At 49.3% G+C, this 19,874-nt stretch overlaps 10 protein-coding genes across 10 annotated transcripts; 5 read left to right on the forward strand and 5 right to left on the reverse strand.

Annotated features, from left to right (window-relative positions):
- Positions 1-729: 729 nt before the first annotated feature.
- Positions 730-1,363, reverse strand: N7443_009825 (uncharacterized protein; the record flags this gene model as incomplete). Its single annotated transcript, XM_056889881.1, is given in 2 exon segments — positions 730-907; positions 924-1,363. 2 exon segments carry the CDS (start codon positions 1,361-1,363, stop codon positions 730-732), a joined length of 618 nt encoding a protein of 205 aa, XP_056736372.1.
- Positions 1,364-3,162: 1,799 nt separating this feature from the next.
- N7443_009826 (sialidase family protein) lies at positions 3,163-4,447 on the forward strand (the record flags this gene model as incomplete). Its single annotated transcript, XM_056889882.1, has 3 exons — positions 3,163-3,695; positions 3,915-3,963; positions 4,016-4,447. The coding sequence occupies 3 exons, from the start codon at positions 3,163-3,165 to the stop codon at positions 4,445-4,447; spliced, it is 1,014 nt and encodes a 337-aa protein (XP_056736373.1).
- A 429-nt stretch (positions 4,448-4,876) lies between these two features.
- N7443_009827 (glycoside hydrolase family 7 protein) lies at positions 4,877-6,127 on the forward strand (the record flags this gene model as incomplete). The annotated part of the gene is made up of 1 exon (XM_056889883.1): positions 4,877-6,127. The coding sequence occupies one exon, from the start codon at positions 4,877-4,879 to the stop codon at positions 6,125-6,127; it is 1,251 nt and encodes a 416-aa protein (XP_056736374.1).
- Positions 6,128-6,402: 275 nt separating this feature from the next.
- N7443_009828 (uncharacterized protein) lies at positions 6,403-8,262 on the reverse strand (the record flags this gene model as incomplete). Its single annotated transcript, XM_056889884.1, has 1 exon — positions 6,403-8,262. One exon carries the CDS (start codon positions 8,260-8,262, stop codon positions 6,403-6,405), a length of 1,860 nt encoding a protein of 619 aa, XP_056736375.1.
- A 1,087-nt stretch (positions 8,263-9,349) lies between these two features.
- Positions 9,350-10,405, forward strand: N7443_009829 (oxidase ustYa family protein; the record flags this gene model as incomplete). The annotated part of the gene is made up of 5 exons (XM_056889885.1): positions 9,350-9,590; positions 9,646-9,777; positions 9,831-9,961; positions 10,013-10,112; positions 10,164-10,405. 5 exons carry the CDS (start codon positions 9,350-9,352, stop codon positions 10,403-10,405), a joined length of 846 nt encoding a protein of 281 aa, XP_056736376.1.
- A 74-nt stretch (positions 10,406-10,479) lies between these two features.
- N7443_009830 (GNAT family N-acetyltransferase) lies at positions 10,480-11,085 on the reverse strand (the record flags this gene model as incomplete). Its single annotated transcript, XM_056889886.1, has 1 exon — positions 10,480-11,085. One exon carries the CDS (start codon positions 11,083-11,085, stop codon positions 10,480-10,482), a length of 606 nt encoding a protein of 201 aa, XP_056736377.1.
- A 680-nt stretch (positions 11,086-11,765) lies between these two features.
- N7443_009831 (uncharacterized protein) lies at positions 11,766-13,347 on the reverse strand (the record flags this gene model as incomplete). Its single annotated transcript, XM_056889887.1, has 2 exons — positions 11,766-12,812; positions 12,865-13,347. Coding segments are annotated over 2 exons (1,530 nt in total), but the record flags the coding sequence as incomplete, so codon positions are not given.
- A 351-nt stretch (positions 13,348-13,698) lies between these two features.
- N7443_009832 (uncharacterized protein) lies at positions 13,699-15,635 on the reverse strand (the record flags this gene model as incomplete). The annotated part of the gene is made up of 3 exons (XM_056889888.1): positions 13,699-14,157; positions 14,204-15,555; positions 15,605-15,635. The coding sequence occupies 3 exons, from the start codon at positions 15,633-15,635 to the stop codon at positions 13,699-13,701; spliced, it is 1,842 nt and encodes a 613-aa protein (XP_056736379.1).
- A 342-nt stretch (positions 15,636-15,977) lies between these two features.
- On the forward strand, positions 15,978-17,385 carry N7443_009833 (M20 family metallopeptidase; the record flags this gene model as incomplete). Its single annotated transcript, XM_056889889.1, has 4 exons — positions 15,978-16,070; positions 16,129-16,925; positions 16,984-17,123; positions 17,171-17,385. The coding sequence occupies 4 exons, from the start codon at positions 15,978-15,980 to the stop codon at positions 17,383-17,385; spliced, it is 1,245 nt and encodes a 414-aa protein (XP_056736380.1).
- A 481-nt stretch (positions 17,386-17,866) lies between these two features.
- N7443_009834 (uncharacterized protein) lies at positions 17,867-19,806 on the forward strand (the record flags this gene model as incomplete). The annotated part of the gene is made up of 9 exons (XM_056889890.1): positions 17,867-18,021; positions 18,075-18,233; positions 18,291-18,350; positions 18,407-18,665; positions 18,718-18,981; positions 19,031-19,131; positions 19,185-19,250; positions 19,304-19,538; positions 19,594-19,806. The coding sequence occupies 9 exons, from the start codon at positions 17,867-17,869 to the stop codon at positions 19,804-19,806; spliced, it is 1,512 nt and encodes a 503-aa protein (XP_056736381.1).
- Positions 19,807-19,874: the final 68 nt, after the last annotated feature.

Raw genomic sequence — 19,874 nt, forward strand, 5'->3', positions numbered from 1 at the left:
TTGATACTATAGTAGGTGCAGAATAAAAGGGGGTTGGGCTTACTAAGCCTCACAAACACAGGCACAAATCAGGCATACATGATAGCTGAATATCTCCGAGAGATAAATGTTTCAGAGTATATAGCCATACCCAATGAGAAGCCGCCGTACTTCAGCTCGGTGGTCTGTGCAGTCAGCGCGCCGGCCCGCAGGATTCTCACCCCGGCTATTGCGCACTCACCCTTCTCACCCCCGGTCGCGCGACGCTAAAGCGGCGCTCACCCATTTCTCACCTTGGTGGTACCCACCCAACTACTGGCCGCCGAGAGGCCACACGCCGGCAGGTTAGTAGTTGGGTGGGTGACCACCAGCGAATCCCTGTTGTTGTATGTTTTTGTCTTCTTTTATGAATATAAAGATTATGTCCGTATGGCCTCACACCATCAACTTATCCAAGAACGAACGAAAGGTGGGCTATTATGCCTTTGTGTAGCAACGACAATAATAGAACACAGCGAATAATTGGTATCAAATTGTTCCAGCATTTTTCCGAGGAACTCATGAACTATGACTGGCGTTTTGGAGGTTCCCATTTTTTCTGACTTAGCATTCATTGTTTACAAACAAAAATTCGTCCTCAAAAATACACAAACCCATAAATATAAGAAAAAAACATTCTCGCGCTATAGCGATTGACCGGGTTGGACGACAAGTTGAGGACGGGCTTGAATAGTTTCTCTTGCGTTTCATTCAGCTCAAAACCACGAGCCCGAACGCAGCAGTCGCAAAACTTGGTACAATGGCCATGACCAGCGGAGCGGAAGTCACTGCGAGGTTTTTGACAGCATCCACAAGCTCGGCCACAGCAACCTCCACGATTTGCACAGTCTTCGCATAGCCAAGGAGAAAGATACCACTGTGGCTTCTTCTGAGTCGACATATACGCCCGTTTGAAGGGAGCAGAAGGACAACAATTATTGTGAATATAAATGCGTCTTTCCACAGCCCAATAATCTTGGTTCAGAGTCTCTAGTTCCTTGAACCATTCATTGAGAACTTGCTGGTTCTCTCGTTGTTGCTGATGCATATTGTCGACCTTCTCTGCAGGTTGTCTAGCTTGACGAATTTTTTCTATAATGTAAGTCTCTCTCTGGACAATTTCACGATGGCGAGTATCGAGTTCGATAGTTTCGTGGGTCCACAGGTTAACAGCCGGATTAACCCCATCAAGAATGATGCTTTGTCGCTTCCGAAGTTGCTGTGCTGCTATCCACCAGCCTGAAGATCGATTTGATGAGTATGATGCCTTTTGCTCTAGTTTATCCTCAAGTCGAACAAGGATTCTTCGGAAAGGGCGAACGAGGTTTTTCTTTAGACGGCGCATGATCAATAGAACAAGTAATATGGATTAAAAGCAGGTCAAAGATATCAAATTTGATAGACGTAGGGGTTTGAGGGATAATTATATTTGTTCATATCATGAAGGGTATGTGTGTGACATCAGTATGTGTCCTTGACTCTTCATCTGAAAGTTAGTCCATTTACAGCGTCTTAGGCAAAAACAAACGCTATATTTTAGTTCCTAGGGGTACAAGAGTAATTATGAAAACACATTACATAACTAAGATTTCATTTCCAGGTTCTGTTGGGTCGAGGCGAGGACCCGAAAGGATATTATATCCTCGGGAACGCAGTATTGTCTTGGCATCATCTGACGCTTTGCATAATTCGACGGGCTTTGGCTCTTCTCTCCTCTTTGTGCAGGTTGAAATTCTAACCGTATTCTAAAAAAGCAGCAATAAATAGGCTTGAAATACTCATCGTAACACGCTCATCTATTGCAAGATACCACATAGCATACAGCCGCCTTACGTGCAAGTATTGTAGGTTTTGGGGGTGCCGGAGAGCTTGTCTGCATCTTGGAGCTCCTGCCACAGAGACCACACAGAGACGACCGAGGCGATCGAGGCGACACAGAAATGGACGAGAGAAAGAACAACTGGCTCATCTCAGTTACCACCGCTCTCATTTCCCAAAGTATTGTCAACACGTCTTGCTGGCTCGGGGGGCGGGGCTGTGATAACAGACAAGGGGGATTGGTCGTGGCAGCGGGCAAGGATTCGATCCAACCAAGCTAAAGGTCACGCTGCAATCAGCCAAAATGCCAAGAAATGAGACCCAAAAGAGTGGGGAATCATACATTGTCGACTCATCTTCAGAGCCTCCTGGCGGGTTGCCAGCGAGGCATCGGCAGGCAAGGCTTCTTGTGGCATGTATCTACACGTAGAGGTCAATAGAGGTCACTTCGTAGATCCAAATGTGTCTTACTTGTTTTTGGTCCAATAACAAAATCAAACAGAAAGGCAGAGCAACAGAGCCAAGAACAGGGCTATGCCACAAGATGCAAGGATAACACGCCAGGGTTTCGTTCCTGCGCCGAAAGCGTTCTCCAAAGAAGAGAGAGCGGGAATGTCGGGGGCCGGGGAGGCGGGAGAGGCATCGCCGGAGGCAGGGAGAGCAGAGCGAGCATAAAGCAGAAGAAACATTGTTGTATGACTGAGGATGAAGAAAAGTGAGAGGATGAAGAAATGAGAGAGGATGAAGAAATGGGAAAGTAAGAGATGGGTATACTGATGACAGGAAACTACATTGCGCTGCATACTTCGGGAAGCAGCACTCGGAGACAACAGGGAGGCAACGTAAGAGTTGCTCTTGCTGTACTGCGATGGGCTCATCAAGGTCAAGGCCGACGAGCAGCTCCATTCGTGACTGCTGTTTCGTCGATTGATTTTTAAACAACCACCATTCTAATTGAGAAGTCGCTGCGTAACTACATGTGTGGGGGGATCCGGGCGCACCAGGTTTTCCACTCGCGAGTAATGAACGTCGAGGATTGTTTGATTAGCGTGAAATACGAATGAACCCTTTAGAACGGATCATATCGGATGAGCTAGGCAAGATCGATGCATGGCGTCAGGACAGAGAGGCGATTGATGGAAATTCCATGGCCCCACTGCAAATAGCCTCAAGCAAATCCCAAACAAGGACAACTCCGGTGGGATGAGTTGGCCGTACCATAACCCACAAATTTGTGAAGATCGTTTGTCCAGACTATAAATGTAGCAGGAATGCGATCCAAATTCCAAAGCACATGGATTTTTCTTCAACTGTACCCAACCGGTCATGAAACTCACACAACTCATCCCATTCGTTGCCTTGGCAGCAGCAGCAAGCAACTCACACTCCTCATCACCGACTCCGCTCACCAACAGCACCGTTTTTGCCCCACCTTCTGATTACAATATTCCCAGAACACTATACGCCCGCAACGAGCAACTCTTCAATGGTGATCTTCTCGCAACTTGGGAGAATTACTCTCCAGAGCCACCCTTGGTTTACTTCCCCATCTATCGGTCCAAGGACTTCGGCAAAACATGGTCGGAGCTATCCAAGGTCCATGACACCGTCAATGGATTTGGACTGCGATATCAGCCGTTCCTTTATTATCTTCCCGAGGCCGTTGGGTCCTTCAAGGCTGGAACTCTACTTCTAGCCGGGAACAGTATCCCGGAAGATCTATCTACTACGCACTTGGATTTGTATGCGTCGCATGACGATGGAGTCACTTGGAAATTTGTGAGCCATATCGCGGCTGGAGGGGAGGCGGTGCCGGATAATGGCTTGACTCCGGTGTGGGAGCCGTTCTTGCTTGCTCAGTAAGTTTCTGTTGAAATCAAACAGCAAATCAAGCTAACAGGATCCAGCAATGGCAAATTGATCTGCTATTATTCAGATCAGCGAGCGAATACCACCTATGGACAAAAACTGGTTCACCAGGTGTCGACTGATGGAAAGAAGTGGGGGCCTGTCGTGGATGATGTGTATGCACATTCCCTTGATTTTTCCATTTTGAAAGCAAGCTGATAAGGATTTAGCGCATATCCCACTTACACTGACCGACCGGGAATGCCAACTGTGGCAAAGGTAAGTCTCTCAGATTAAAATATTCAAGGCCGCAAGATCCTGACCGCTATAGCTCCCCAATGGCCAGTATATTTACTTCTACGAATATGGCTCCTTCTTCGACACCGCAACTTACTCATTCCCGCTCTACTACCGCCTGTCATCAAACCCCGAGGACTTCGCTTCCTCTGAAGGTGTCCCTCTCATCGCATCAAGCGGTACCGTTCCTACCTCTTCTCCGTATGTTGTCTGGACAAAATACGGTGGCAAAAACGGTACGATTATTGCAAGCTCCGGAACACAGAGCACTATCTTCATTAACCAGGCCCTCGGCGAGGGTGAGTGGACTGAAATCACATCTCCTGAATCTGCCAGCTACACCCGGTCTTTGAGAATTCTGTCTGAAGGTAATGGTCGGTACCTGGCTATCAACGGCGGAGGTGTGCTCGGGGGAATTAGCAATACTGTGTCAGTGAGCGTGGTGGATCTGAAAAAGGTACTGTGAAACAGACACGGAAACACATCATTTAGCATGTAGACGATTTTCATGTCCCTCGAGCTTCTTTTACTGCTACAAATTAAAGATCATTTGTTCTATATTTTATTTCAAGTTGATTTTACATCGGTGTCTCAGTGGTGAGAAACGTGGAATGTAGACCGCAATCCCAAGGGGTAGATCAACACGCGGGAAAAATAGATCTCATTACTCACATTCCAATCGCATTTACCCTGAGAGAGACAGCTCCTGCGGGCCTTCATAACAAAAGAATGAAAAAATCACGGGTTTGTAATTTGCCCAGGAATTTAAGGAAACGCGACGTCCTCAATCAACGCGAAACCACGCTCCTACACTCCTTAAAATGAAAAGGACGCTATAACCTCCCAAGTATTGCAGTGTTACCGAGCTCTCAAATTGAATTGTTCTGCATTCAAGATGGTCCGACGCGTTTTACTCTCGACGCTAGCCTTGGTCCACCTGGTCCACGCGCAAAACATCGGGGACATCCCCGAAATCCACCCCAAACTCCAAACATGGAAATGCACCACAAAAGATGGCTGCACACAACAAGAAACATCAGTCGTTCTTGACGCTCTGTCTCACCCACTCCATGAAGTGGGAAACCCCGGCATCTCATGCGGCGACTGGTCCGGCCTAAACAAAACCCTCTGTGCCACAGACGAAGACTGCGCCAAGAACTGCGTGCTCGATAGTGTCGACTATGCAAGTCGCGGTGTCAGTACAAACGGTGATAAATTGGTTTTGCACCAGTACCTGCAATCCAATAACGAGACGACCGTCGCTTCACCGAGAGTGTACCTTCTCGATGAAAATGGGAAGAACTACGATATGCTCCGACTCTTAAATCAAGAACTGAGTTTCGATGTTGATGTCTCGTCGCTTGTTTGCGGTATGAATGGAGCTTTATATCTGTCTGAGATGCTTGAGTCTGGAGGACGCAGTGAGTTGAATCCCGCGGGCGCGCAGTATGGGACTGGGTACTGTGATGCACAGTGTCCCGCGACGCCGTTGATTAATGGCGTTGCGAATGTTGAGGCGAAAGGGGCTTGTTGTAATGAGATGGATCTTTGGGAAGCGAATGCGCTGTCGACGGGGTATACGCCTCATGCGTGTAATATCTCGCGAGTGTATGAGTGCAGCGGAGAAGAGTGTGGAAATGAAGGTGTTTGTGACAAATCCGGTTGCGGGTTTAATCCGTACGCCCTTGGGGATCATGATTATTATGGGTATCAGAAGCTCGTTGATACGAGTAAGAGGTTTACTGTTGTCACGCAGTTTATTGCGGATAATGATGAAGAGGAAGAGAGTTTGGTGCAGGTTAGGCGGTTGTATGTGCAGGATGGGACGGTGATTCAGAATGCTGTTGTTGAGACCGCGGGGATGGAGATTGATTCTTTGACGGATGAGTATTGTCAGTCGGCGAGTCGTTTCCAAGAAATGGGTGGGTTAAAGCAGATGGGTAAGGCGATCTCGAGGGGAATGGTCTTGGTGTTTAGTATCTGGAATGATTCGGGTGCGTTCATGAATTGGCTGGATAGTGGCGATGCTGGGCCATGTAATGGCACTGAAGGAGATCCGAAGCTAATTCAAGCCCAGCATCCTGGCACTTCAGTGAGCTTTTCAAATATCCGATGGGGGGATATCGGATCTACTTACGTTAATTGAGTGATAGAGAGTGTGTTTCATCAAAACGTATTCTCATTCTTGCTATAAATCTTCTAACTACCCTTTCCTCCATTTTCTAATACCAGAAAACAAGATCCATGGCATGTAAAGAGCGTATACAGTTCGTGTCCTCATCATAATCATGAAGTGCATCAAAACATAAACATCAAAATATCAAAACGATCCGAAAATGCGATTATGTTTCCTCCTCTGATTCTCCTTATAGCAAGATTGATCGCGTGAGCAGTCTTCTACTGCCCAGCACCCCATAGCGCCTAGTTAGCAGTGGCAGTGGGAGTAGCGGAGGCGTGGCTCTGGTGGTCGCGCTCAGCATCGCTGACATAGCTAGATTCTTTGTCATCGTGGCCGTTCTTGTAGTTGTAGTCGTTGTTGTCATCGTGGCCGTTCTTGTAGTTGTAGTTCTCCGTGTTGTCATAGCTGGGCTGGTTGCGGGCGATAATCACACTGGGGGTGGGAGTGGCACGGTTGCGGTTCCAGTCGCTACGGCAGGACCAGCCGTTGCGGTCGTTGCGGTCGGCGTTCTCGCAGCGGTCATAGTTGTCGTAGTTATCGTTGTCATTGTAGCGGTTGTTGTTGTTGTTGTTGTTGTTGTTGCAGCTGGCATCGTAGCGGCCGCAGGGGCGAGGCCAGCTAGAGGGCCACCAGCGGGCAAAAACACCGGTAGGGCGCTCGACGTTGATCTCAGCCTGGCGGTTCTGCTCTTCGATCACGCCCTCTTCGGCGGGCGTCCAGCGTCGGACAACAATAGTAGGAGTCACGGATTCGGCAATGTTTGCGGCGTCACGGTCAAGCTGGCCATCACGGTTCTCACGGTTCCAGTCGTTATTGTTGTAGCGGTCATCGTTGTAGCGGTCGTTGTCATAGCGATCGTTATCGGGAATCCAGCGGCGGACAGGGGCGGTGATAGAGCCAGACGGGCCATCAATGTGGGCAATTTGACGGCCAACTCCGTTGTTGTACTGGCCGTTGTTGTACTGGCCGTTGTTGTACTGGCCGTTGTTGTACTGTCCGTTGTCGTACTGGCCGTTGTTGTACTCGCCATTGTTATATTGACCGTTGTTGTATTGGCCGTTCTCGTTCTCAGGGATCCAGCGGCGGGAGACAGTGATAGAGCCAGAAGGGCCATCAATCTCAGTCGCGCCAGTGCGGCCAGCTCCGTTGTTGTACTCGCCATTGTTGTATTCGCCGTTGTTATACTGACCGTTGTTATACTGGCCGTTGTTGTACTGGCCGTTGTTGTACTGACCATTGTACTCGCCGTTGTTGTACTGACCGTTGTTGTAGCCTTCGTTGTCGGGTGCCCAGCGGCGGAGGATACCAGTAGCACCAGTAGCAGGAGTGCCGGGATGGTTCATGCGGTTGGCACCAGTCATACCAGCGGCACCAACGTTAGGGGCTCCAGTACCGAGAACACCAGGAACACCGGCTCCAGGAATACCGGCTCCAGGGACACCAACTCCGGGAACACCAACACCAGGAACACCAACACCAGGAACACCAACACCAGGGACGCCTGGAAGACCACGCTTGGCGGTTGCATGCCACTGTCCGTTGGCATCAGTCCATCCGCCCTGGTTGTTGTTCTCGTGCCACTGGCCATTGGCATCAGTCCAGCCGTTCTGCTGGTTGTTCTGGTTGTTGGAGTGCCACTGACCGTTGGCATCGGTCCAACCGCCCTGGTTGTTGTTGGTGCCGGTGAAAGGCCAGGTACGGGCGTGGATGCCGGGAATACCAATACGGCCCTCAGGGCGACGGAAAGCACCACGGTAGCGCTCGCCAGGAAGGTCGACACCGGGCACCCAGCGACGCTGGACGCGGCCGTCATTATATTGACCATTGTTGTACTGGCCGTTGTTATACTGGCCGTTGTTATACTGGCCATTGGTGTATTGGCCGTTGTTGTAGTTCTCGCCGTTGTTGTACTGGCCGTTCTCGTAGATGCCGACCTCGCCACCATCATTTGGGATGAACTCTCCATTCACATAGTGGCCCTTACGGTACTGGCCAGAAGGATCCCACTGGCCAGCCTGGTCATTGGGGTCGACCGGAAGAGCCAGAGAGGTGAAGGGGGAGACAGCCAGCATAAGCAGGCCGTTGATGAGAGAGTAGCGCATTGTGGAGGATTGAAGTGAATTGATCAAGGTGTTTTTTATTGATCTGAAAGAACTCTTTTGATCTGTGATGATCTCGAGAGCTGCTTGAGTTGATGAAGATTGAAGACGGTACCGTCACCTCGTATTTGTATTCGAGTCGAGCACAGCTCGCCGAGCTTCAAGTCTCGCCATTACGTAGCTCTACGAGCTCTCGCAGCTGTTGAGGTCGATGTCTGAGCTCGATGGCAGCTCAAGTCATTGAGTTTTGCTGGGATCCGGGCCAAGCTGCAAGGGACGGCTTTTCGAACGTGCAGTCGAGAATCATGGCGCCTTGCGGGGGACGGGAAAATCGGCGAGAGAACAACTGCGCGATGATTTCAGAGGACACTGGCCCATGGTAGTATGAGCCATATATCTTAGGTAACCTAAGAAACCCCCCGCGTGGAGTGTCTTACTCTCCAGGTGTTTAAACTTTGCATGATGAACCTCGCATTGAGCTGCGTGGAAGCTCGCGCTATTTGGCTTTCGGACTGCCGATCTCTCCCAAAAAGGTTTAAGCGCATTCCAATTGATCTTCGGGCGCTTTCAATCTGCATTCTGTACATCGCATGTCTTTGACAAGACTCGATTACGACATCATGCTCCGTGGTTTGTCAAATGCTGTCCCGGTGCCGGTCCAGCCTCCCAAGGGGGGACATGTCCGATCAACCGTGCACCATGCTCTGGGGTCACTCATGGGATCGTAAAACGTGTAAGACACGCAGGGAAGACATTGGACGGTGTCAATGCGCAACCGCGACTGCAACTGCGACTGCGACTGCGATGGCCTGTCCCGGCTGTAAGAGTTGGTCTGCTGGAGGAATGCGTGACCCAGACTAGCGGTCTGGCTGGGATTAGGCCAAGAAGGTCTGAGTAATGAGATGTGTCTGAGCTTGAACCTGTCTCAAGCTAGTTTCTGCTTAGTAGCGGGCTGCGGTAGTGGTAGTGGTTGTGAGCGGTGTTTGTTGTTCCTTCAGGAGCCCAGTTCTTTCCAACTCCCAGCCCGCCTCTGGTGTTCATATCCTACCTTCCAAGTATCCAAATCATTGATTCTCTATTCCCGGTGAAGATGTTCAGAGAAAAGTCCCCCGATCTAGAAGATGGAGACTTCGAGTCTCGCGAAGGCCTTCTGCCTGAAGAGGAGGATGAGGCATGGACCCAGGAAGAGGAAATCGATACCTGCGACGACTGGGTAACTACAATTCTTCAAGTCACTACAGTAGGAATCTTTTTTTTTCTTGGGATATTGTTTGGAATGATGTGGCATGGGGATTTGGACAGCCAGTGCAGTCAGCATGTTTCCCAATACTGTGAGTCAATACAACCGAGGAATTCTTCAAAACGCGCACTGATAGCTTTATCCAGCCCCGGTGATGAGCGAGGTGGGAATCACATACCATCTTCAAAAATCGAACAACCCGCTGCTGAGGGAGACAGTCTATAGACAAGAGGCGAGTCCGGAGGTAGACTCGGCCTGGGATGCCCTGGGAGTTAACTGTATGTCTGTCTTCTGCTGATTGAACTGTAAGACTGACTGCCACCTATCTTAGATCGAAGTATCCGAGTACCTCCCGAGGAAGCAGCCGGGTCAGATCTCTCATCCGACCAAGTCCAGATCAACCCGAGATACGGGGGAGGGTTTCCCGCTAACGTAGAGGGTCTCCAGCATCTTCAGTGTTTGGTTCGCATCTCCTTTCTATCTCGAAACCTTGCATTCTGACCACTGAGCTAGAATCTCCTGCGGCAATCCCTCTACTTCAACTACGATTATTACCACTCCAAGGGCGAAGGCGCTTTCGCAAATAATGATTTCATTGCCCAGCATCAAATAGGTAATCATTCCAATCAGTCTATGTCACAATCCAAACTAACTCCATTCCAAGCCCAATGTGTCGATGTCCTCCGCCAACAACTCATGTGCACGGTAGACACCGGCGTTGTAGGCCAAGTCTGGATCTACCCCGAGAACCCCGAACCATTCGTCAACTTCAACACGCGCCAGCGATGCAAAAATTTCGACGAAATACGTGAATGGGCAGAGCAGCATCAACTGCCTGAGAACCTCCCTGCCGATTTCCTACAACCTCCCGCGCCAGGTGACCACATCTACAAAGCAATGCCCTAGACGACCTGAACAAATAATGTAGCTACGATTACAAGGAAATAGTTTCCATGGCCTACAATAGTAAAATTCAATTTCTATACCTCAAGCTTCTCCGTCAGATTGTAAGCCTCTAAATCCCCCATAGAAGGCAACGCATAAACAGCGCTCCTCTTTCCCCCAAACACAACCAAATCCCCAACTCCTCTAAACACCAACCCAATCTTCTCCAAAACCCTCCGACTCCGCATATCCTCGGCAACACAGAATCCAAACGCTGCCTCAATGCCAAGATCCTCCCGCGCATATTCTAGCACACCCTTCCCCACCTCGGTCGCATATCCCTTCCCACTCTCCTCGGGTAGGATCGCATACCCGACATCTGGAGCGGTGTAATGCGCATCAGGCGGAGAGCCCTTCATCAGGGAAACCATGCCGATGTGCCGGCCGTCGTGTAATGATACGAGGAATTGACCGTAGCGATTGCGGGCGTAGGATGGGATAACCCGGTTTTGGATGAAAGATGATGCTTTTTCAGGGGTGTCGATGCCAGTGCGACCGCTTGAATTGATGAAGTCATCTGTATTCCATAGTTGGACGAGGAATCTGCAGTGGATTTGGCTTGTAGGGTCGAAGGGAGTGATTTGTAGGCGTGTGGTGGAGATTGTGAATCCCGGTGGGAATGGGGATTGTTCGGTAGACATGACTGTTTATGTGCCCAGGTGGACTAATGAATATGTGTATATATATCTGCGATCCTGGTTTGCAATGGAGGGGGTAGAGCTCCATTCCACTCGAGTGTTATAGATTAACTGCTATCATCCACTGTTGTCTGAATATGTAACCTCAGAGTGAGTCATTCTGACTACCGCACCTTATCTAGGCCGCTTTCCCTTTTATATCTTTGTGAGCGTGCTAAAGCCACTTTTTCAAAGGCACTACCTAATGGTAGCCCTATCCTACGGGGTAAATTGCGACTCAGCTCAACCTCACTCACTATTAATTCTCTGACACCATCCAGATGGCGGTGAGCGTGATGATATTTCAGGTTTAGGACCTTTGGACGGAAGTTCTATTTAGAGTGCTCTTTTACTATAATATTCAAACAAAGTTAAACCTTTAATGTGACGAAAGGTAGCTAGGTCCATTAACTACATATAAATGTGAGAAGAAAAGAATGAAAGAGAAATGAACAGATTCTAATAGATAGAAGCGATGGATCTAGACTATTACAAGAGATTCGGAGCAAGAGGGGCAGAAGCCCACAATTGCTACGAACACAAACATTACAAATCCTGTTCCATCACCGACCAAACCTCTTTAGCTCCAACCATCTTAGCGGCGGATACACCAATCCCGCCCACGAGATACCAACCCATATACCCAAATCCGAGCCGTAAGCACCGACCATTTGGGCAATAGGTCCAACATACCACACCTGATCCATCGAAACAATCGCACCAGCCCAGCCAACCAAGAAAGCCATCAAAGCCGCAATACCAACCGGCAATTTCGACGAATCGGCCCAGTCATCCCAATTAAAGCCCAACTTTCGCCGGAAAATAGCGTGTTCCTCCACGGCAATCATTAAATAGATCGTAACCCAGTATCCCATCAATGACAGGAAATTGTCAAAGATATCGTAGAGATAGTTCCGGCCACCGAGCGCACAAGCGGTGTAAATCACGACGCCGACGCATGAGTAAAACCAGCGTGGAAGGCGGGCTAGTTGTCTGCCCATAATTTGGAAGCCCAGGGAGGCGGAGTATGTCCCAGGAATATTGTTTGCGATTAGGCCAAGCGCGACGAGGACGCCCATGAATTTGCCGAAGCCGCCTAGACCTTCATAGCCCGCGAGAATCAAGGCGCCGGAGGATGTATCATAAGCTGTTTCCCAGGATGCATGGTTATATGTACCAGAGGCGAGTCCGACGCCCAGGAGATTGACAAATGTCAATGCGAGCCCGACCCCAAGGAAGGTCATTAGGAAAGTCTTCCACTTCGATGTGGTAGGCGGGAAGTAGACGAAGAAGTCAGCGCCGGCAGGTGCCCATGCCACTGAAGCTGATAAGCACAGCGAGAAGAATGAGAGACGGTTTCCGGAAATAGTTTCAGATGATCCCGTTGACACGATTGACGTATCGAATTTAGGCCCCGCGCTGCCGACCAGAACGAAGGCGGCGATCAGTTGGGGCACCCAGGCGTATCGTTCGTAGATGTGGAAGACATTCATTCCAAAAAGGACGATAGCCCATGTCACGATGGCGATGATGATAATTCCCACGATAACGGTCATTCGGCCCCCCGCCACCGCCGACAGGACTTGACCACCGACTAAACAGTCGATCATACCGTAGCCCAACATGATAATGATGTTCAGTAGGCATGCGATTTTGCTAGGATAGTAGCCCATGAAGTATCGTGCAATAACCTATCTCCACATAAGTCCCACTCCGGCCGCATTTGAGCGAAACAGAACATACCATAGTCCGATTTCCACTGGCAGGACCAAAAGTGCCCATATATGCAACCCCCGCAGCACCAAGCAACGCACCAAAAGTCGCACAAAGCGCCGAGTCCACAAATCCCAAATCATAACTCAACGGCCCCAGCATCCCAAGCGCCATATTATTCGCCGTGATATTAGTGCTGAACCACAACAAGCTCATCTGCAGATAATCCGCCGTTTTGATATCATGGCGCTCCTCGACCGGAATGCGCTCGATACCGCGCGACTCAAAGAGTTTCATTGAGGTGAGTCGATCATGAAATCGGGCCCAAGCACTTTTCTCCGTCGCTGGGGATCCGGATCCTTCGATGGGTCCGTCTGCCACATGGGGAGATTTGACATTGTGAAGCGCCTCCAGGGCTGAAGAAGTTTCGCTAACGGAATTTCTCCTGCTAGCTTGTTGTGATTTGTCCGAGATATTTTGAACCGGTAAGCCTTTCTCTACGTCTGGGGACATGGTGAGCGTTGTTCAGGAGAAAATTCAAGCTCTCGGGAGGCGGGGCTTATCTGCGCCCGCAATTGCTTAGCCTCTTTTATTCGAGACCCACGTGGTGTGATGTGTTCGTTTATTTTTGTTGTATTAGAGTGAACACTGGTCCTTGTTGAGTAGCTAGTCATGTATCTAACTATGAGCTATGATGAACTTGTACTAGCTTCAATCGAGTTTTTGTACAGGTGAGAGATCAACACAGTTGTAATTCGCGGTCTTTTCGCGGAGAACCTGAAGGATCTGTGCGACGCTTTGACTTTTCTTCATTTTCGATTTGCATCGTTAAGAGTCTATCTATAATAACCAGATTCGACCTGTTCAGGTACTAGAAGCATTTAACTGGAAATCCCTGCACAAATAAGGCTGACTCCCCTGAATAATCTCATCGAATCGCCTACTAATACGCGTATAGTTCTCACCAAACCTCCCAAGTTCCCTCAACTGGATAGCCACCCAGTCCTGATAGATTTGATCTGAAGTTGCAATGCCAGCTAAGAACAAAGGCCAGATGATTCGGATCATCAGACGCGGTCGGCTGCGATGTACTTTTAGGCTTAGCTCGAGAACTTGGGACACAGCGTCGGGGAGAGTCATGAGGTTGTCGTGAACTTGAGTGCCGGGGTGTTTGTTGAGGATGCTTTGAAAGCAGAGGTGGAAGAATACGACTGTGCTGTAGAAGGTGATGGCGGACCAACAGACTGTTTCTAGGACGCGGCGGTCGCCGGGTGCGTCGCATGATGGTGAGGTTTTGGCGGTTACTAGGACGGTGTCGTATTCCTATTTTTGTTAGCGAACAATCGACAGATTGGGACAGAATACCTACAACGGAGATGATATTTAATTGGTCAATTAATTGCTGATAGGGCGACTTTGCGCCCGAAGCGTCATCCACAATACCCTGCTGGAACAGCTCGGTGATCTTGAACTGAATGACATGGCTGTTGTGGTACAATGTCAAACCGGGAAGGTTCTCCATATCATCCAGTTGGGCGGACATTGGGTAATTCTCGCCCCAGAAGCGAGTGGGTGACTGTCTGCAGATTCGGTAGAGCTCAGGCAGGCTCAAGTGATCCGCATTGCCACTTTCGGCATTGAGGAAGAACTGGTAGATATCTGTGTCCAGTCGTGTCGTATCGGGTCCGAAAAACAACGCGGATGGAGTGAAAAAATACAATGTCCATAAGAGAAACAGGGGCACCGATGTAGAACGAAGTGACTCGAGTGGGTCTGCCAAAGCGATTTCCCTTGATCCTTCGGCGAGAGTTGCTCCAGCCATCGACAGTTGTCTCTCGGGTTGCGTTTGCGAATCGGAACTTGATCCTTCGGGTGCGATTGCGACCGCGGTGTTAGATGGAGATGGCCTCTGGGGTGCCGTCCCAGATTGAAGCAAAGGGACGATATGGTTATGAAGAAGGGTCTCAATGCCTCGGATGTGAATATTGATAGCCGTGATTCCGCTACCAAATCTATTTTCATAATCGATCATGAGCCATAATGTGATAAACACGGCCTCGATTTTCTGTGGTGTCTTCACATCCTGTTTCAATGCATGTCGAAGGCTTGACAATGCGCGGCCGTAGTGCATGCGACCGTCAAATTCATTGGACTCATTCTTGGAAGGACTGCTGGATAAATTGTCTTCGTCGAAGAGTTTTGAGCGATGAATTTCCCGAGCAGTACTAGCCAGAATCATGCTCATGACCATTGGCTCTTTAACCGCGATTTTGTGGTAAGCATACGAGACAGTGGACCAGGGCCAGTGCTTCCCCAGGATCACCACTAGTGTCGAATTCTGCAAATAGCTAAGACAGTCGCGGTCAAAGGCAGATAGAGTCAAGGAATTTGCCGCTTGAATACTCCGGTCGGGATTCGCACTGCTCAGTCTTTGCGAAGGAAGCAATGGTGGCTTGGCAGCATTGAAGGCTTGTTCAGCAGCTTGCCGCCTTCGCATGAGCTGGTTCAGGTCAGCGCCATTGAGATGGTCCCTTGGCGAATTATCCGAGGGCGATGGAGAGGATGCTAATCCCGATGCCAATTTGCGTGGAATGGGTCCGCCTTTCCACTCGCACCGGAGACGCGCTGATGAGCAGCGCTGGCATTGTGGCTCATCTTGGCCTTCTACATTGTGCTTTTCCTCATCGCATTTGACCTTGCGAATGCGGCACGTCCGGCATCCTGCCCTTGCTTAGTCTTTGGCAAGGAGGGATGCTGTGCGGATCCTTACCTGTCTTGGAACGTGTCTTGCCCTTTTGCATCGTGAACCCTGCCGAGCTCCATTTGGGCCCTTTTCCTGGTGGATATATCTGGGGTTACTAGGCCATTGAATGTTTGCCGAACCTATCGCGTAGACAGGTAACGGAGATTTAAGTGAGAAAATGGCGGGGAAGAGGATATCTGCCGAGGGGAGTCGTTACTGAGGCAAATCGATAAGAATTGCCGGTTCGGATCACCCGAGTGGCTGCGTCGGCAAACACCATACTAACCTGATTTAGCACCACGATTGAACTTCGGGTTTAATCTCGTCTCCGTTCTCTATATTTAAATCCCCGAATTCCAATCATAACGTCTATCTAACATCCTTGCTAAAGACGATCGTAATGCACGTTCCCGAAGCTCAGAGACAGTTCCTTGATAAGGTCCAGCAATCGCTTGGCGATTGGGATGAGAAGTTGAAGGAGATTAATCACAAGGTAAAAGATTCATCTCGTCAAAGCGCAAGTGAATAGCAATATAACTGACTTCTATCAGATCTGGTCTAACCCAGAACTCGCATATGCTGAGCATGATGCTCATGAAGCGATCTGTAGTTTCTTTGAAGCAGTCTCATCCGATGGCTATAAGGTCCGTCGCAAAGCTTGGGGGCTAGACACTGCTTTCGAAATTGAATGGTCGAATGGCAAGCCGGGGCGTGTTGTGGCATTCAATGCCGAATACGATGCTCTCCCTGGAATCGGCCACGCCTGTGGTCACAACTTGATCGCGACAAGCTCTATCGCGGCATTCATCGCGACCTGCGAGGCTATTAAGTCCATTCCAGATGTTGGATACACTGTCCGTCTGTTCGGCACCCCGGCTGAGGAATCTGGCGGTGGCAAGGTTCGACTGATCGATGCCGGTGCCTATAAGGGTGTAGACGCTTGTCTCATGGTGCATCCCGTCCCAATGGCGCCTGGAAACCCCGAACTTCATGGCATGGCGACTGTCATCGAGGGAGGCTTCCTGGCCAATGATAAGGTCAAGGTGACATTCACAGGCAAGCCTGCTCATGCGGCTGCAGCGCCTTGGGAGGGTATCAATGCCCTGGATGCCGTTGTCTCGGCCTATGTCAGCATCTCTATGCTTCGTCAACAGATTTTTCCCACACAGAAGATTCATGGTGTTATTGTGAATGGAGGAGAGCGCCCAAATATTATTCCTATGTCGGCCACGGTGGATTATTATATTCGATCGCCAACTAAGAAGACCTTGAAGCCCCTGACAGAGAAGGTGATCAAGTGCTTTGAGGCAGCCGCGACAGCCACAGGATGCAAAGTTGACTATGAATGGTAAGTTCCTACACCACAAGATCATAATTGTCATAACATGCCTAATGAATCCTGGCAGGGGTCCTTCATACGACGATCTGAAGAGCAACAGACCAATCTGCGAGAGCTATGTCTCAGCTATGCGTGCAATGGGTCACCACACGCTCCTAGATAACTCAGAACAGAAAGGCGCACTAGCTGGAGCATCCACAGATATGGGTTCGTACTTCCACTCCACCCCTTAGACACCAGTTAACCAAGCCTAGGCAATGTATCATACGAAGTTCCCGGATTCCATGGCATTTTCTGCATCCCAGCCAAGGGAGTCAACCACACACCCGAGTTCACCAGTTGGGCTGGATCGCCCGAAGGACACAAGCGATCGATCGCGTGCGCGGCTGGAATGGCCGTGGTCGCTTGTCAGGTATTGGTCGATGACGAGTTTGCCGAGGCTGTGAAGGCGGATTTCCAGAGAGATTGATAAGGCATTTAGCAAATCGTAAAGATCGAACAGAAACGCTATCACGCTGCATCGCCCGTACTTCGCCGATTAATGTCTCGTTTCTCCTGCTTTATCTCGGGACCCCAATCTTATTCTCTTGGAAGTCCAATAGTACTTTGCGTGTACCAGGCGCCGACAGGTCCAGGCCACAGGTCAATGCCATTTTAGTATACTTTCTGTCTTCGGCACGAGTTTAATGTGCTTGGCCCCGCTTGACCTTGCCGAAGCAGCCAATGGCGATCCGTCACGAAGTTGATCCGCTCAGTCACTCCTTATCAGGCGGACGATTTTGCGGAGATGAACTTATCGTGGCGCCCAGAATGTCGAGTGGAGGCGATAAGTTCATGGCTCTGTTCTTGGCTGGGTAGATATAGCATTTGGTATAAATAGGAGAGAATATTCGACTCGGAGATAGCTCATTCACTCTTACTCAATCCGCCCTTATAAAAAGAGAAAAATCATGGCGGACAAGTATGAGAAGGACGAGATCGCTAGTGCAGATCACGAGGTGGATAGACCCAGTCTTGACCATGGAGCTGTGGAGCAGCTTCAGTTGCCCTCTTACCAGTTCTCCCCGGAAGCGGAGAGAAGGCTCGTTCGGAAGATTGATTTGACGTCAGTTGCCTTCCACCAGATGGTGTAATTCAGTGTTGACAGGTTGTTTACAGTATCCTTCCAATCATGCTTGTTGCTTATATGATGGCCTTCTTGGATAAACAAACGCTGAACTATACTTCGTTGATGGGGATTCGTGAAGAACTCCATCTTGTCGGCTCACAGTACAGTTGGGTCTCGGGCATGTTTTACTTTGGATACATGTTTTTCTCGTGCGAAACCATCGTTCCCTTTTTACAAGCTGGCACGCTGGCTGACTAGGCCAACAGATATCCTGCATCACTTTTGATGGTCAAATTTCCGCTTGGCAAGTACCTTGCTGCGAATTTGTTGGTTACAAGAAACCATCTTTCAAATCCAAAACAGCTCCTAACAACGAGAATAGTCTTCTTTGGGCGATCGTTCTAGCCTGTCATGCGGCAACAACCAACTTCACAACAATAATGGTGACCAGATTCTTCCTCGGATGCACCGAGGCCAGCCTCTCCCCCGGGTTCACCCTCGTTACCTCTCTCTGGTATCGAACATCAGAACAGCCACTTCGCGCCGGTATCTGGTTCTGTGGAAATTCACTCTCCTTAATCATCGGCAACCTTATCGCCGTGGGCATCCTGCAAATCCATAGCAGCCTCTATGCATGGCAGGTCAGATATCATACACCTTCGACTACAAGAATCTAACTAACATTTATTTTAGTGGCTTTTTATCATCTTCGGAATCTTCACCTTTCTATGGGGCATTGTGATGCTCTTCCGTCTTCCAGATTCACCAATTGATGCTAAGTTCTTGAATGAAGAAGAGAGAATGATCGCGATCGAAAGACTCAAGGCAAACAAGACCGGATTCAAGAATAATCAAATTAACCGAGGTCAAATTGCGGAAGCCTTCGTGGATCCTAAGACTTGGATTCTTGCTGTCCTCATTTTGGCATCCAATATTCCAAATGGAGGGTTTACTACAGTGAGAATGATTTGCCATATATTCAAGGTAGCTTGCTAATATAAAGTAGTTCAACGGTTTAGTCCTGGAAGGGTTCGGTTTCAGCACGTTCCACACACTTCTCCTCGGTATTCCTGGAGGTGTTATTGTGTTCATCTTTGTGCTGGGCGGGTAAGTGACCCGTCGTTTTCGTCCCCAGCTTTTGATTACTGACCGTCACACAGAGGTATGATTACGTCCAAGGTCGCTAATAGCCGATGCCTTGCCATGATTGGCATGAACACCATTAGGTACACGATAACACCCAGCCGTACGAGAAGAGACTGTTGCTAACATGGAGCAGTATAATTGGAAGTGCCCTCGTTTACGCCGGACACTCCGTCGGGGCTCGTTATGCGGGTCTGCTCCTCATGGGAGTTTACTCTGCAGCTATGCCAGTCTCTCTGGCGATGATCAGTTCAAATGTTGGTGGATTTACAAAAAAAGCTACTGTCAGCTCGATCTATTTCATCATGTACTGTGCGGGTAATATTATTGGACCCCAACTGTTCTTCGCGCGAGAGGCTCCCAAGTACCAGGTATGGATTCTTCTTGTCATGCCATAAGCGACTGTAAAAACTAACAGGCTCACAGAGCGGTTTCTTGGCAATCATAATTTGCCTCGTCATCTGCGTTGTTGATGGCTTTGTGCTGTTGCTCTATCTTCGCTGGGAGAACAGGAGACGTGAGAAGAAGGCTAGTAACAACGACCCAGCCGTTGAGCAAGAGAAGACAGGTATTACAACTCAAAGAGAACTTGTAGACACTACAGACCTGAAAAACAGGGAGTTCAGGTACGTGTATTAACAGAACCTGAGAGTTGTAAGAACGGCTCCAATTGAGATTCTCTTGAGTGGTTGTTATATGAAATTTTA

Source organism: Penicillium atrosanguineum (genome assembly GCF_028827265.1).
Source record: "Penicillium atrosanguineum strain IBT 20685 chromosome Unknown utg000008l_segment0_segment0, whole genome shotgun sequence".
NCBI classification, from domain to species: Eukaryota; Fungi; Ascomycota; class Eurotiomycetes; order Eurotiales; family Aspergillaceae; genus Penicillium; species Penicillium atrosanguineum.